At 39.3% G+C, this 12841-nt stretch overlaps 2 protein-coding genes across 3 annotated transcripts in view; both read right to left on the reverse strand.

The window, feature by feature from the left end:
- CenB1A (Centaurin beta 1A) overlaps positions 1-4889 on the reverse strand; it is a 39742-nt gene extending 34853 nt beyond the window's left edge. The window contains exons 1-3 of one of the 2 annotated variants that reach the window (XM_045727481.2): positions 4619-4889; positions 3772-3835; positions 1703-1760 (exon numbers count right to left, since the gene is read on the reverse strand). In XM_045727481.2, the coding sequence (XP_045583437.1) occupies positions 1703-1760; positions 3772-3824 (111 nt within the window). In that variant the 5' untranslated portion in view covers positions 3825-3835; positions 4619-4889. The remainder of the gene's footprint in view (positions 1-1702; positions 1761-3771; positions 3836-4618) is intronic. The other variant, XM_045727480.2, reaches the window with a different exon arrangement.
- Positions 4890-8896: 4007 nt separating this feature from the next.
- On the reverse strand, positions 8897-12682 carry agt (O-6-alkylguanine-DNA alkyltransferase). Its single transcript, XM_045727483.2, has 5 exons — positions 12544-12682; positions 12232-12403; positions 11922-12073; positions 11707-11802; positions 8897-10435 (listed from the first exon to the last, which is right to left on the reverse strand). Exons 2-5 carry the CDS (start codon positions 12381-12383, stop codon positions 10269-10271), a joined length of 567 nt encoding a protein of 188 aa, XP_045583439.1. The 5' UTR covers positions 12384-12403; positions 12544-12682; the 3' UTR covers positions 8897-10268.
- Between the last annotated feature and the right edge of the window lie 159 nt (positions 12683-12841).

The following is a 12841-nucleotide window of genomic DNA, read 5'->3' on the forward strand; positions in this document are numbered from 1 at the left end:
AGATTTCTCATCACTAATATTTTTCAGGTCCATAAATGTCCTTGCAATTTTGCATAGCATCAATGGTTCCTAGAATGTGCATTAGTCATCAGATGGTGATGTACCAAACTTGGTGCCCATCTTTTTACTAGGGACCAGAAAAGAAACTAAGGCTTTCAGGATTTGTTCCCAATATGGCAAACAATTACCAGAGGACTCTAGTATCAAATGAAATTACACACATAATCGGTGGGACTTTTGAACACAGCATTACGAGGCACATCTAGTCTCCCACAGACGATAGGTGCACTGTCAGTCTATTGCTTGAAGATGATGAGAGCAGTTAGGACAGGGAGGAGAGAACATATCCAAGAACATAATCTGGCAAATCCACCACCAAAAACTTGGGTGAAGGGAAAGAGTAAGAGGCACACACCAAGCCACCTCATATTGCCATCTCAAAAATTGGCAGATACAAAACCAGAATATCCTAACACCTAAAAAATACATACACACATTGATTTAGAGCCTCAATCCATCCCACTAGGTTCAACCTCAGATCCTCAGCATGAAGCATAACTTCTGAAAGAAAACCGAGTGAAGACTAAGAGAGGGTAAGGCTGGGAATCAGGGTTGAACCTGACATATGGGAGCAAGATTAATCATGTCTATGCTGGAGTCCTTTGTGAGCTACAACACAAGAAGGAAAATCTGCTCTGGAGGACAATGATATATGAAGTACTAGTATAAATAACTCCAGACCAACATACCTTGCAATCAGGAAATGTAGCAAAGTATAGAGCCAGCTGATAATTACATGCCAAGACAAATTCACCTAGGGATGACCAGTCATCTTCCAAATGCACTACAACGACATTTTGGCTAATTCCCAACTTTCTCAGGATAGAATGGTAGTGGGAGAAGTCATCGGTGAGCAAGACGCCCCCAAATGTTGACCTCACTTAGGACCAAACCCTGAGAAGCTAAGAGCAAGACTATCCTCAGTGTTCACCACCACAGAGGGGGACTGAGTGGACCCACCCTTAATCAGGCAATATACTACCGGAGAGCAGTGTGGCTCGAGACGAAGAGGGGACCCCTTCCCCCCCCCCCAATGAGAGGGCAAGAGGCTAAATTGCCAACTATACCACCCAAAATACCCCCTTCATTGTGGTGTCTGTCTACTGCTGATGTTGACCCTATTTGTATACCACTCAAGGACAGGCAAGGGATGAAACCACAAATTCGATCCCCAAAAAAGCCTAAAGAGGAAAGTTGCAAATTAATATTATTAATCTCGGGCATGACAAGAGCTCACTCCATGCAGTCCAGGCATTGGTGATGTGCTAACTTGAGAAGCCTGCATCATTCCATAGAGTGCACTAAATATTTTTTTTAAATACGGTATCTAACAATCATTTCAGGTAGGCAAATGCTTACTCATAGCATTCTGTTTGTAGAGAACAGACAGGTACATAAAGACAGTCATTGACGACAAAACAGTAATGAAGCTCTTTTAAATAGTGTATTGGTGCAAGAAGTGACTGAAATATAGATAGCATGTGTAGTATCAAGCACAAGTTAATTCCTCAGATCATAGTGGGTTTTGCTCTTGGTTTAAACATTCTGTATCCAAGTGTGGATGATAGCAGCATCAGAAGGATAAATATGATGTATCCTCTAATGCCTTACAGCAACACTAAACACCTAATGAAGATTTTACCTTTTCCAGTTTGCCTTCCAATGTGTCCAGGTCTTTTTCATTTTCCTCAAGCACTTGTCTGTAAAAGAATAAGTAGAATATGATCAATTAGCAGCTCGTATTATAAAAGGCGAAGAAAAAAAATATTTTTCAAAATGCCTAAACAAAAAAAAATGGTACTTAGAAACAGGAACAATGCTTTTATTTCCTTTAAGAAAAGAACTATGTAGAACTGAAAAACAACAAACCAATAAGCCTTGTACCATATAATGTACATAGCAAAAGAAGGTTCAAGATATCAATACAAAAATAAATTATTATATAATTAATTGTATAGAGGGTGTATGTAGAGGCTACAACCTCCAACGGAAAACTCAGGCCAGATGGACAGACCACGTTGCCAGAATGCCTAACAGCTGACTGCCTAAACAGCTGCTGTATGGAGAATTATGCCAGGGCACGCATTCTGTTGGGGGCAGAAGAAATGATTCAAGGACTGCCTCAAGGTGACCCTCAAAGACCTGGACATCAACACCAATACTTGAGTTGCTTGCTCACGACTGTCCAACTTGGAAAAGCAAAGTCACCACAGGGGGCCTGTGCGACAGAAAATAGACAGACTGCAGAGGCCCAAAGGAAATGTGCCGCACTCAAAGCAAGACCAACCTCCATCTCTGCAGTAGCCCCCACCCACAAATGTACTGTATGTGGGCAAGCCTTCCATACTCAGATTGGTCTAATCCTCCATCATCTGACACTGGCTTTTGACCTGATATACAGAAGTCACACCCATATTCACATCCGAAGGACGAACATCAATTCTATAGAGCACAGAGATATACAAGCAGCAGCACACCCCAACAGTAATCACCAGCAATACCCAAGAGCTTCCTAAGATCAGGTATACAATGCTATGCCAGTTGTCACATACTGAAAGGTACAAAAATACAATTACCCCCCTCTTTACCTACCTCTTTCACCCAGCCTTGTCCCTAACTGTATTACGTGAAGTTTACATTCAATCCACACATCCTCGCATACTTGTATACCATACCTGCCCATTTCTTCTCTGGCTGCCTTCCTCTACCTTCTAGTTCTTAACTACACAAGACAAACAGGTATATTTTATTACTATAAAAGTGAAGGGATACTTAATAGGTTTCCACTGCCATTCATTAACTCCAACTTTCCCCACAACTTCTTTCTACCTAGTTGGCCACTTTCCCTTTACCTACAAGTCCAAAGCACTCTTGCAATCTCTGCTTCTACAGATCAGCTGATTTAAAGCCACACCTCTATTTCTTTCAATACCAAATGGGAAACATGTTAATTTCCTTCCAGGCTTCCTTGTCCATACCTTGGCAACCTTGGCATGGGTTTACATCACTTCTCACAATGCCAGTGCCACATACTACATTGTACCTTGTGTTTTCCTCAGTTCCAATACACCAGCATCTCGCTAACCCCCCCCTTCCCCTGGGTGTTTTTATCAAAGTTCTTTTATATGTGCATATATTCACTGCATTCATAGTCAAGATATTACATAGTAACGCACCTGTTTCCCTAGGGTGAATGCATGGCACCCTCTGTAATACTGCTGTCTGATGAAGTCTTAGAGCATCCATTTCACACCATTCACTTCAACCAATCATTAAGTTCAAGTCAATCATTAAGCTCAAGTCAATCATTAAGTTCACGTCAATCATTAAGCTCAAGTCAATCATTAAGCTCAAGTCAATCATTAAGTTCACGTCAATCATTAAGTTCACGTCAATCATTAAGTTCATGTCAATTATCAAGTCACTCAAACCTAGAGACTTTTGTCTGCAAGGCAAGTTAAGGTAATTATCAGGAGAAAGTGCTAAACCAGTACACTAAAGCACTTAGACGAAGCTGTGACAAAAAGGGATGTAATAAGTAAAGGGCTGAGGAACTGAATTAGACAAGAGGGCAGCAGATATATGATTTAATGGATCTAATCTTTTTAGGTAAATGAATAATAAGTTATACATACAAGACAAATTAAATTATCAAGCTTGTTTAGGTTTGACATGAAAACTTAAATTTTATTTACACTGTACAGTACTTACCGGAATCTGGGAGAGTCTCGCTGGCACTCTATATTATCAATTATAGCCTTCATCTTGAATTCCTCTGCAAAAGACAAAATATATTATTGTTTGTAACTAAACACAGTACTGTAATGTATGTATTTTTGTTATATATAATGGCATGCTGCTATCCAATTATACCTATAGGAAGGCAGCTATGCTCATGGTATTTCAAGTTTTTACAGTTTATTATACAAAATAAAAATTTACTATGTTTCTTTCACTTAGTCTTGAAGTACGGTACAATACATCCTTAACTATCAACTAACTATCAGGATGAACAACCCAGCCGGTTTTCTTCCTATTGGGGAGTGTTGTACATGCTGCTATGGCGGTATGTCCACTTACAAGATGAGTGGCGCTGCCCAATAAACTCAGCCCTCAGGGCACAATTTAAATTAAAAAAAAAATAAAAAAATCCTAACTATCTAACATACTACCATATTTGCACAGAACATTCACAGTTAGTTGTTTGATCAATGTGAAGTTATGCCCTCGTATTCTTACCTTTGTACTACAGTGAGCATTAATCCCAGGCTCACAAACTGGGATTTGTCACGTGTTCAAGTCACTACAAACTGTAAAGGCCAGTTTGTAGTGACCGTAAACACATCTGGCCATAACAATGGTAGTCTGTTCTCCCATACTCGAAAATATTATTTAAAGTCATTATTTTAAGTACTAGTTATGCTTCTCAGAGTTATCTGCTTATGACAACATATTAAACATACGGTAATGATCAACACCTTATTTATATTATTGAATCTATCTTACTTATATTATTGAAACTATCTTAAAACATGAGGCCAAGACCGTCTTCACTTACATGTTATGAAGTGTTTCTAAGCATTATCCATGGGTGTGTCCGCCGCCAGTGGTCGGGCTCCAGGGTACCTGCGGCGATGGTGGTGATGGCGGGCTACCGTTCCCCACAATACCACATCATTGCTCTTAACAAGGCGTTACAAGTCAGTCAATTTCACTGACACATCAGTGCTGACTTCCTCAAGAAGCACCGTGGTGGACAAAAACACTATTATGATACCGGAGAGGACGGAGGAGCATCACATGTGCACCCGAGATCCACCATCACTCGCACCTAAACACTCCAACGGGGGTTTAGAAAGGATCGGAATTCTTCTTCTCGGTAATGCTCCGTCGCTTATTTTACGTCATAAGGAGGCGGGTCTACTTGTGAAAGTTTGATAAAATTTTCCATATATGGAACAAATTATCTTGTATTTTCGTTGTTTTCAGTTTACTCGATTTTTTTTTGTCAAGAATAAAAGCTATCGTTTAAATTGTTTTGAAAGAAAGAATATCAAGAGATATATTACGAATTTAAGCTAAATATATACTGTATATATGCCATAATTATCAACACAATGGGCAAAACTACATTATTACTGTTATTATTATCAATATTAGGTATAGCATTCTGCTGATACTCTATTACATATGAAGGATTACCAGGAGTGCTATCAGACCATCATGCATGTTGGCATGTCTTTCCCCTCATTGACTTCATCACGCCCATGACGGGCGCCAATGGGGGCTCACCGCCACCACTTACCAAATTCATAATAAATTCATTTTATTGCGGGGACATGTTGGTGTTGTTATAGATTCAGCTACTGGGAACAAAAAGTTCCAAGTTGCACGGGCTATGGAGAGCCCGTAATGGACTTAACTGGCACAGGAGCGGGGCTGTAACTGCAGGGACAGACAGCCTGTGTATATATACACCCACCAATCTGTCAGAAAAGTATTACTGAGTCAGGTGCAGAATCCCATGTTGACCACTTGTGGTTGACTCAAAAATTATGTTTCATTTATATGTTAGGAGTCCCAAAAAAATCAAATGTCTCGCCAGAACCTGTTTTTTTCGTGTATCTTCCCCTCACCAACTTCATTAGGTCTATAAAAGAGGCATGGAGGCCAACCCCCAACTCCTCTTTAGGGGGACAGGGATCAATCCTGACCCCCTATATCCGTCTTCATTCCAACCCCCCCCTACACCCACCAGTCACCCTGTACAATTTAGTGAGGCTAACCTAAAGCATCTGGCCTACAACCTTATACAGACACACAGAAATACTATTTTTATAAATATAGATTCCTGATCAAAGGAGTGCATGAGGGTGGGTTTTCCCAAATATCTGAGTAATACAGTGTAATGAACAAATAATAATGTCTATGAACTCAATCCCAAACATTTCATCTCAACCTCTTCTTAAAGGAGGGGCTTAGCATGGGGTTCATCCCCCAATTCCCCCTTTTCCCTCTTTGACTATCCCCTTACACCCACCCCTTTCCCTCTTTGACTATCCCCTTACACCCACCAATTTGTAAAAATTGGTGAGAGTAAGGGGAGTATTACACCACCTGTAAAATTTGGTGAGACTAACCCAAAACATCTGGCCCCCAAACTTGGACAGCTCTAGCTCTCTCCTTTATACGTGTACTGTATATATAACCGAAAATTAGGGACCATTCAAGCTATATATAACATATAACCGAAAATAAGGGACCATTCAAGTGATATATAACATCATATATATATATATGATGTTGAGCCTGTCTTGCTGGCTCAACAGGCAAGACAGCCTATTGAGCCCAACAGGAAAGACAGCCTATTGAGCCCAACAGGAAAGACAGCCTACTGAGCCCAACAGGCAAGACAGCCTATTGAGCCCAACAGGCAAGACAGCCTATTGAGCCCAACAGGAAAGACAGCCTATTGAGCCCAACAGGCAAGACAGCCTATTGAGCCCAACAGGAAAGACAGCCTATTGAGCCCAACAGGAAAGACAGCCTATTGAGCCCAACAGGCAAGACAGCCTACTGAGCCCAACAGGCAAGACAGCCTATTGAGCCCAACAGGCAAGACAGCCTATTGAGCCCAACAGGTAAGACAGCCTGTTGAGCCCAACAGGTAAGACAGCCTGTTGAGCCCAACAGGCAAGACAGCCTGTTAAGACCAACAGGCAAGACGGCCTATTGAGCCCAACAGGGAAGACGGCCTATAGAGCCCAACAGGCAAGGCAGCCTGTTGAGCCCAACAGGCAAGGTAGCCTGTTGAACCAAGAGGCAAGACAGCCTGTTGAGCCCAAGAGGCAAGGTAGCCTATTGAGCCCAAGAGGCAAGACAGCCTATTGAGCCCAAGAGGCAAGGCAGCCTATTAAGCCCAACTGGCAAGACAGCCTGTTGAGCCCAACAGGCAAGACAACCTATTGAGCCCAACAAGCAAGACAGCCTATTGAGCCCAACAGGCAAGACAGCCTATTGAGCCCAACAGGCAAGACAGCCTATTGAGCCCAACAGGCAAGACAGCTTATTGAGCCCAACAGGCAAGGCAGCCTGTTAAGCCCAACAGGCAAGACAGCCTGTTAAGCCCAACAGGCAAGACAGCCTGTTGAGCCCAACAGGCAAGACAGCCTGTTGAGGTGATGAGTCACAATAACGTGGCTGAAGTATGTTGACCAGACCACACACTAGAAGGTGAAGGGACGACGATGTTTCGGTCCGTCCTGGACCATTCTCAAGTCGATTGCACAATCGACTTGAGAATGGTCCAGGACAGACCGAAACGTCGTTGTCCCTTCACCTTCTAGTGTGTGATCTGGTGAACACAGCCTGTTGAGCCCAGTGGGCAAGAGAGCCTATTGAGCCCAAGAGGCTCTCTTGCCTGTCTGTCTGTCTGTCTAGCCTGACCACCTATCTTACCAGATGATAGGTACCTCAGATGTTGATGTACTTGTACCACTCCAACACTCCACTTTATCACACATTTTTAAATAAAATAAAATAAAATGTTTATTCAGGTAAGGTACATACATACAAGAGATTTTACATAATTTGATCGATTTATAGATGGAGCTAGTACATACAATGCCTAAAGCCACTATTACGCAAAGCGTTTTGGGCAGGAAAAACATTAATGACTAAAACTTAATACTAATTGAGTATAAAGAATAAAATGTGTCGAGAACAAATAAAAATAAATATAAAAAAGGGGGAAACATGGCTGAAAACGCAGCACAAACACAATTAGGTAGATAAACAGCGTTGTTTAAGAATCACCATCACCATCTTATTGCACATTTTTATTTGGACAAACTCCAAAACAAATAACAAGCATATCCAGATAAGGGGGTGTCCTTTATTTATTTATAAATAAATTTGTACTTTATTTATAACTAAATTGTTTATACCATTGCACATGAAGAATGAACATAAAGCTCATTATACTGTACTGTATTCCATATGGGTAAGAAAACCACCAACTGTCTCATGAAGACTTGTACTGACACTAAATGAAATGCCTTGATATAGACAACTATCAACAGGAGAGCTTCTTCATCATTGGTCCATTAACCTGGGCAAAATAAATAAACAATAATTTGGATTTCTTAATTATCTACTGTACTCTTTGCTTATATTAATGAATAATTTTGCTGAAATTCAAAGAATAAGCTAATTGGCTATCTGTTTCAAGTGTTCTAGATCTGTCAGTCTGGATAAATGGTAATCTACAAATATCAGTATCAGCTCTAACTTGATAGTTATGCTTGTTGCTGAATTATATGTACTATATTACATATGCTGTACATTTTTAGTGTTCCACTTCATTCAATATTTTCTTTCAAAGAAATACTTCATTCATTCACTACAGTACTTTAGAAATGTCTTTAATATTTATACAATATACCCTTCCTCACAGGCCCTGAGGATTTATTCTAGTTTTCCCTGCCTTTTTGGGGAAGATACAATCATGTTACTGTATATGATTTGATGAGTTTGTTTTGAGAGAAGCAACTGGGCAAAGCAAAATTTTCACCTTGAGTGTTCATTCTTCACTAAAAGTCTACTGTACATTACTTGGCCAGACACTTGTTAAAGGAAACCATACTGTACACAACTGTAATGGGTATTGACCGACTTTTTATTTTTTATTTTTAAGACCAGCTTCTATAAGGGGTTTGAATATTAATAGTTTGGAGATGGCTTTCAAATGATATGGCATAATTTAGAATTGTCAATTGTTGGAATTATTTTATTTTGTTTAAATAGGATAAAGAGATTAGGAAGTAAAACTACAAAATACTGAAAATACATATATATTTGAGAATATTCTTGGATATCATATATATATATTTCAAGCACATAATTTGGAAAAATATTAAACTATTTATGAAAATGTTTCAAAACTAATGGGAATGATTTGGGACAACCAGGAACTGGCACTCTGATGCCTTGGATGACAAAATAATAGGTCATGTCTTCTTCATATTTTAAAGGGAGAAGTATGTAATAATTCACAATTCATTTTGTTAGAGACAGGCAACCTGTGTATGTATACATGTTAGGCTTATATTGAGGCTTCCCTGGTTGATACCTGGTTGATACCTGCTTGATGGGGTTCTGGGAGTTCTTCTACTCCCCAAGCCCGGCCCGAGGCCAGACTTGACTTGTGAGAGTTTGGTTCACCAGGCTGTTGCTTGGAGCGGTCCCAAGGTCGAACTACTGACCCTTCCCAAGATGTAACTCCTCAACCGTTGACTAACTCCTGGGTACCTATTTATTGCTAGGTGAACACAAGCATTAAGTGATAGTAAACGTGCCCAACCATCCCTGTCATATGCCTGGAATTCGAACTCAAGATTCCCGATTGTGAGTTGAGAAAGAGACTAACTGTATTACTGAGACCCTAAATATCAGCACCATTAGTTAAGGCTTTTATATACAACTAATAAAAATATTAAATGATATGTACTTTAAACAAAATTAAAAACCTTTTAGGGACAAAGCAATTACAGTTTGAATTCCCAATAACTCCTCAATGCTAACAATAACAAGTCACTACTGTACTTGTATTTCACAATATTGAGTAGTGTGCCTTTACAGAAGAGATAAATATTTAAATGAAATTAATCATTAACCTTTCTTAACAACAAAATACTAAATTTTCAACTGATAATTAAACGATGGTAACCTAGAAACCTTGAAGAATTTAACTTATAGCAATAACCTTTACACAGTACAGTACTGACAAACTTAGACAAAGATATATAAAATATAATTAGTTCTCTCCAAATTATCTCACTGAAATGATTTTGTGTGTACAGATTTTTGTATATACAGTAAATCATATAGCAGAAAAAAATATTTTAATTTTAAAATTGCTACAGTACTGTAGCAATTTTAAAATTGCTACAGTACTGTAGCATTTTTTTAATTACTATGAATTAGAAAGAATGTTCTCTACATAGCTGGCGGGTTAATTAGACTGGGTGACATGCATATTATTCACTATAATATGTCATCAAAGTTTTATCTTGCTAACAATTCCTTGAAGCAGTAATATGCAAACTGTATTTGCTATTGTTCTCCATGATACATTCAGTATGCCACCATATCAATCATAAGAGAAGTATGTAACAAATATGATGAAGTTGCATAATGTAATCACTACCCTAAGTGAATTTGTTGACACCTTCGTGATTTAATAGCCACAACTTGACTTTTTGTAGTTTCCCTCCATGGTATAAGCCCATGCTATTGGAACGGACAACTCTGTGGCAGGGAACAATTATGGCATTTGGGTTGTTGCGCATAGCTGAGCCAACAGCCCTCACAGCACCTGTTGTGGAATACAATTATTTATAATAAGGCTTTTATAATTTTATTTAAATTATTATTTTCTCAAGGAAATCAAGCATTTCAGTATGAAGAAACACTTTTCTGTTGAGCCCAAAGAAGCTCCCTGAGCTTAGCTGTGGTAGCACCAAGTCTTAGCTAAACACACCAGGACTCTGAGACCAGTGCTTAACATAGAGGCCAAGACCAGAATCTAACTCACTCTGCAAGGCAAGGAAAGGTCAGGAATTGAAGAAAATTGAGAAAACACACTAGTGAGTATAGATGCATGAAAATGAGTGCTTGAATGAAATTCTTATGTTCTTATATTTTTATGGAAGGCATTTAGGACAGTAAGCATTTAGGATGGTAGGTATTTAGGATGGTAGGTATTTAGGATGGTAGGTATTTAGGACAGTAGGTATTTAGGACAGTAGGTATTTAGGACAGTAGGTATTTAGGACAGTAGGTATTTAGGACAGTAGGTATTTAGGACAGTAGACATTTAGAACATTAGAATAAAGATAGCTGCAGAAAACCATCCATCCAAATGAAACATCTATTCAACTTCAAAGAAAACAGAAAGATGGCCAGGGATTGTGTGTAGGAACCAAGACAATTGTTAGAGGCCACAGGCAGAAGAAGAAAGCTCCAGTCAATAACAGGATTTAACCCAAAAGCCTGTAAACCGCAGTCAAATGGCAGCTTAGCACACACAATCAGGACACCAAAGCCCAAGAATCCCAACCAGAGAACATGATCCAGCACCAACTCATCAGACACTGGGGTCGTTGCATGGGTTGCCACCTTGAAGTGAACGAGAGTAACGAAGTGTTGATCAAACAGCAATAACAAGGGGTTACAAATGTTTCCAAGTACTGTATTTCCTATTTTTGGAATATTGCACTTCTCTGGTGGGGTTTCATTCAGTTCTGTGGCATTTATTGACCCCTCATAGTCTCTTTGGGGAACTAGTTTTTGACTCTGGTTCCAATAAGTATTTAAGTCATCGATTATATTTATTGGATTGGTGTCTCCCTGAAGGCTTTAATGGATCTAAGTTGTAGCATCAGGAAGCTAACAAAGGGACCCCTCTAAGAACTACATTCCTTAGTATCAAAAGGAAACACCAGTTTTATGACTATCCGTTTGCAATATTGGTTTCAAGTCAATATGATGAGGCATTATCAAGATATTGAAAATGCAGAAGGAAAAGAAAATTAGTTTCCCTACCTAATGAGCCCATATTTGTTAAAACTTAGGTCTATTTCTCACCTGGATTCTTCAACATCGTTGCAAGAGCCCCATAAGTGATTACTTCTCCTGGACCAACAGTATCTGCAAGAGTTTGCCAAACTCGAGTATGGAATCCTGTAAATTTTGAGAAAACGTGATAAATTATAATTCTTTTCTTTTGTTCAATTGAAAAAAACGAGATATGAAATGGGTGCATAAAATCTATCAAGCGTGGGTGTTATCTATGAACTCACCAGGGCTTAACTGCTTGAAACAACATATGTCTGGCCTTGACACATTGATTAGAAGTTTTGGGCTCGTGAAATACATCTGAAGCCACTTAAGACATTGCTGTATAATTTCTGGTTCATTTTCCAAGTCACCTCTCAGCAACTGCACCTTTGTTCTGTGAGATAAGTTTGCTTTACTAAAACAAAAAAAAAATATTCTCAGTTCTGTAAAATATATTAATAATTTATTTAATAGCACTTTCACTTATTAATTAGTGAACCATATATGATACAATAAGATGAATGTGTAGATATAGTGAACTACAATGCCTACCTTTTATTAGGGGAAAAATTTTCATCAGTTATGTTCTCATCAAGTTTCATTGCATGAAGGCCACTAGAGCAAGATGTAACATTAATACAACCAAGTGGAGAGGAAAAGCAATAGTCCACTCCTGGGGACCCACAACAGCTTTGCTTCTGCATGTTTAGCACTTTGCTGACATCTGAGAAGAAGCAAAAATAATAAGTCACTTACACAAGCCATCAGCCAGTATATAACTGACACTCCCCCGACGCCAGCCACAAGTGTCTCACTGACACTCACCAGCCACCAGTGTGTCACTGACACATTCCTGACACTCACCTGACACCAACAAACAGTGTCTCAGACAGTTGAGAGGCGGGACCAAAGAGCCAGAGCTCAACCCCCGCAAGCACAACTAGGTGAGTACTCCCCCGGCACCAACAGTGTCACTGAGAGACACTTCGTAATTTAGTATCACGCAGCCGCTTTCAATAAAAATACAAAAAAACGAGATGCAGTATATTTATAATTATTTCCCTCAATTAATATATATTATCAAGTGTTTAGATACTATGAAGATGTATATATAAAGCGTATATATAGTATAAGAGGCAAGGGGGGAAGAAAGTCGTGTGGT

The sequence above is a fragment of the Procambarus clarkii genome, chromosome 78, assembly GCF_040958095.1.
Source record: "Procambarus clarkii isolate CNS0578487 chromosome 78, FALCON_Pclarkii_2.0, whole genome shotgun sequence".
NCBI lineage: Eukaryota > Metazoa > Arthropoda > Malacostraca > Decapoda > Cambaridae > Procambarus > Procambarus clarkii.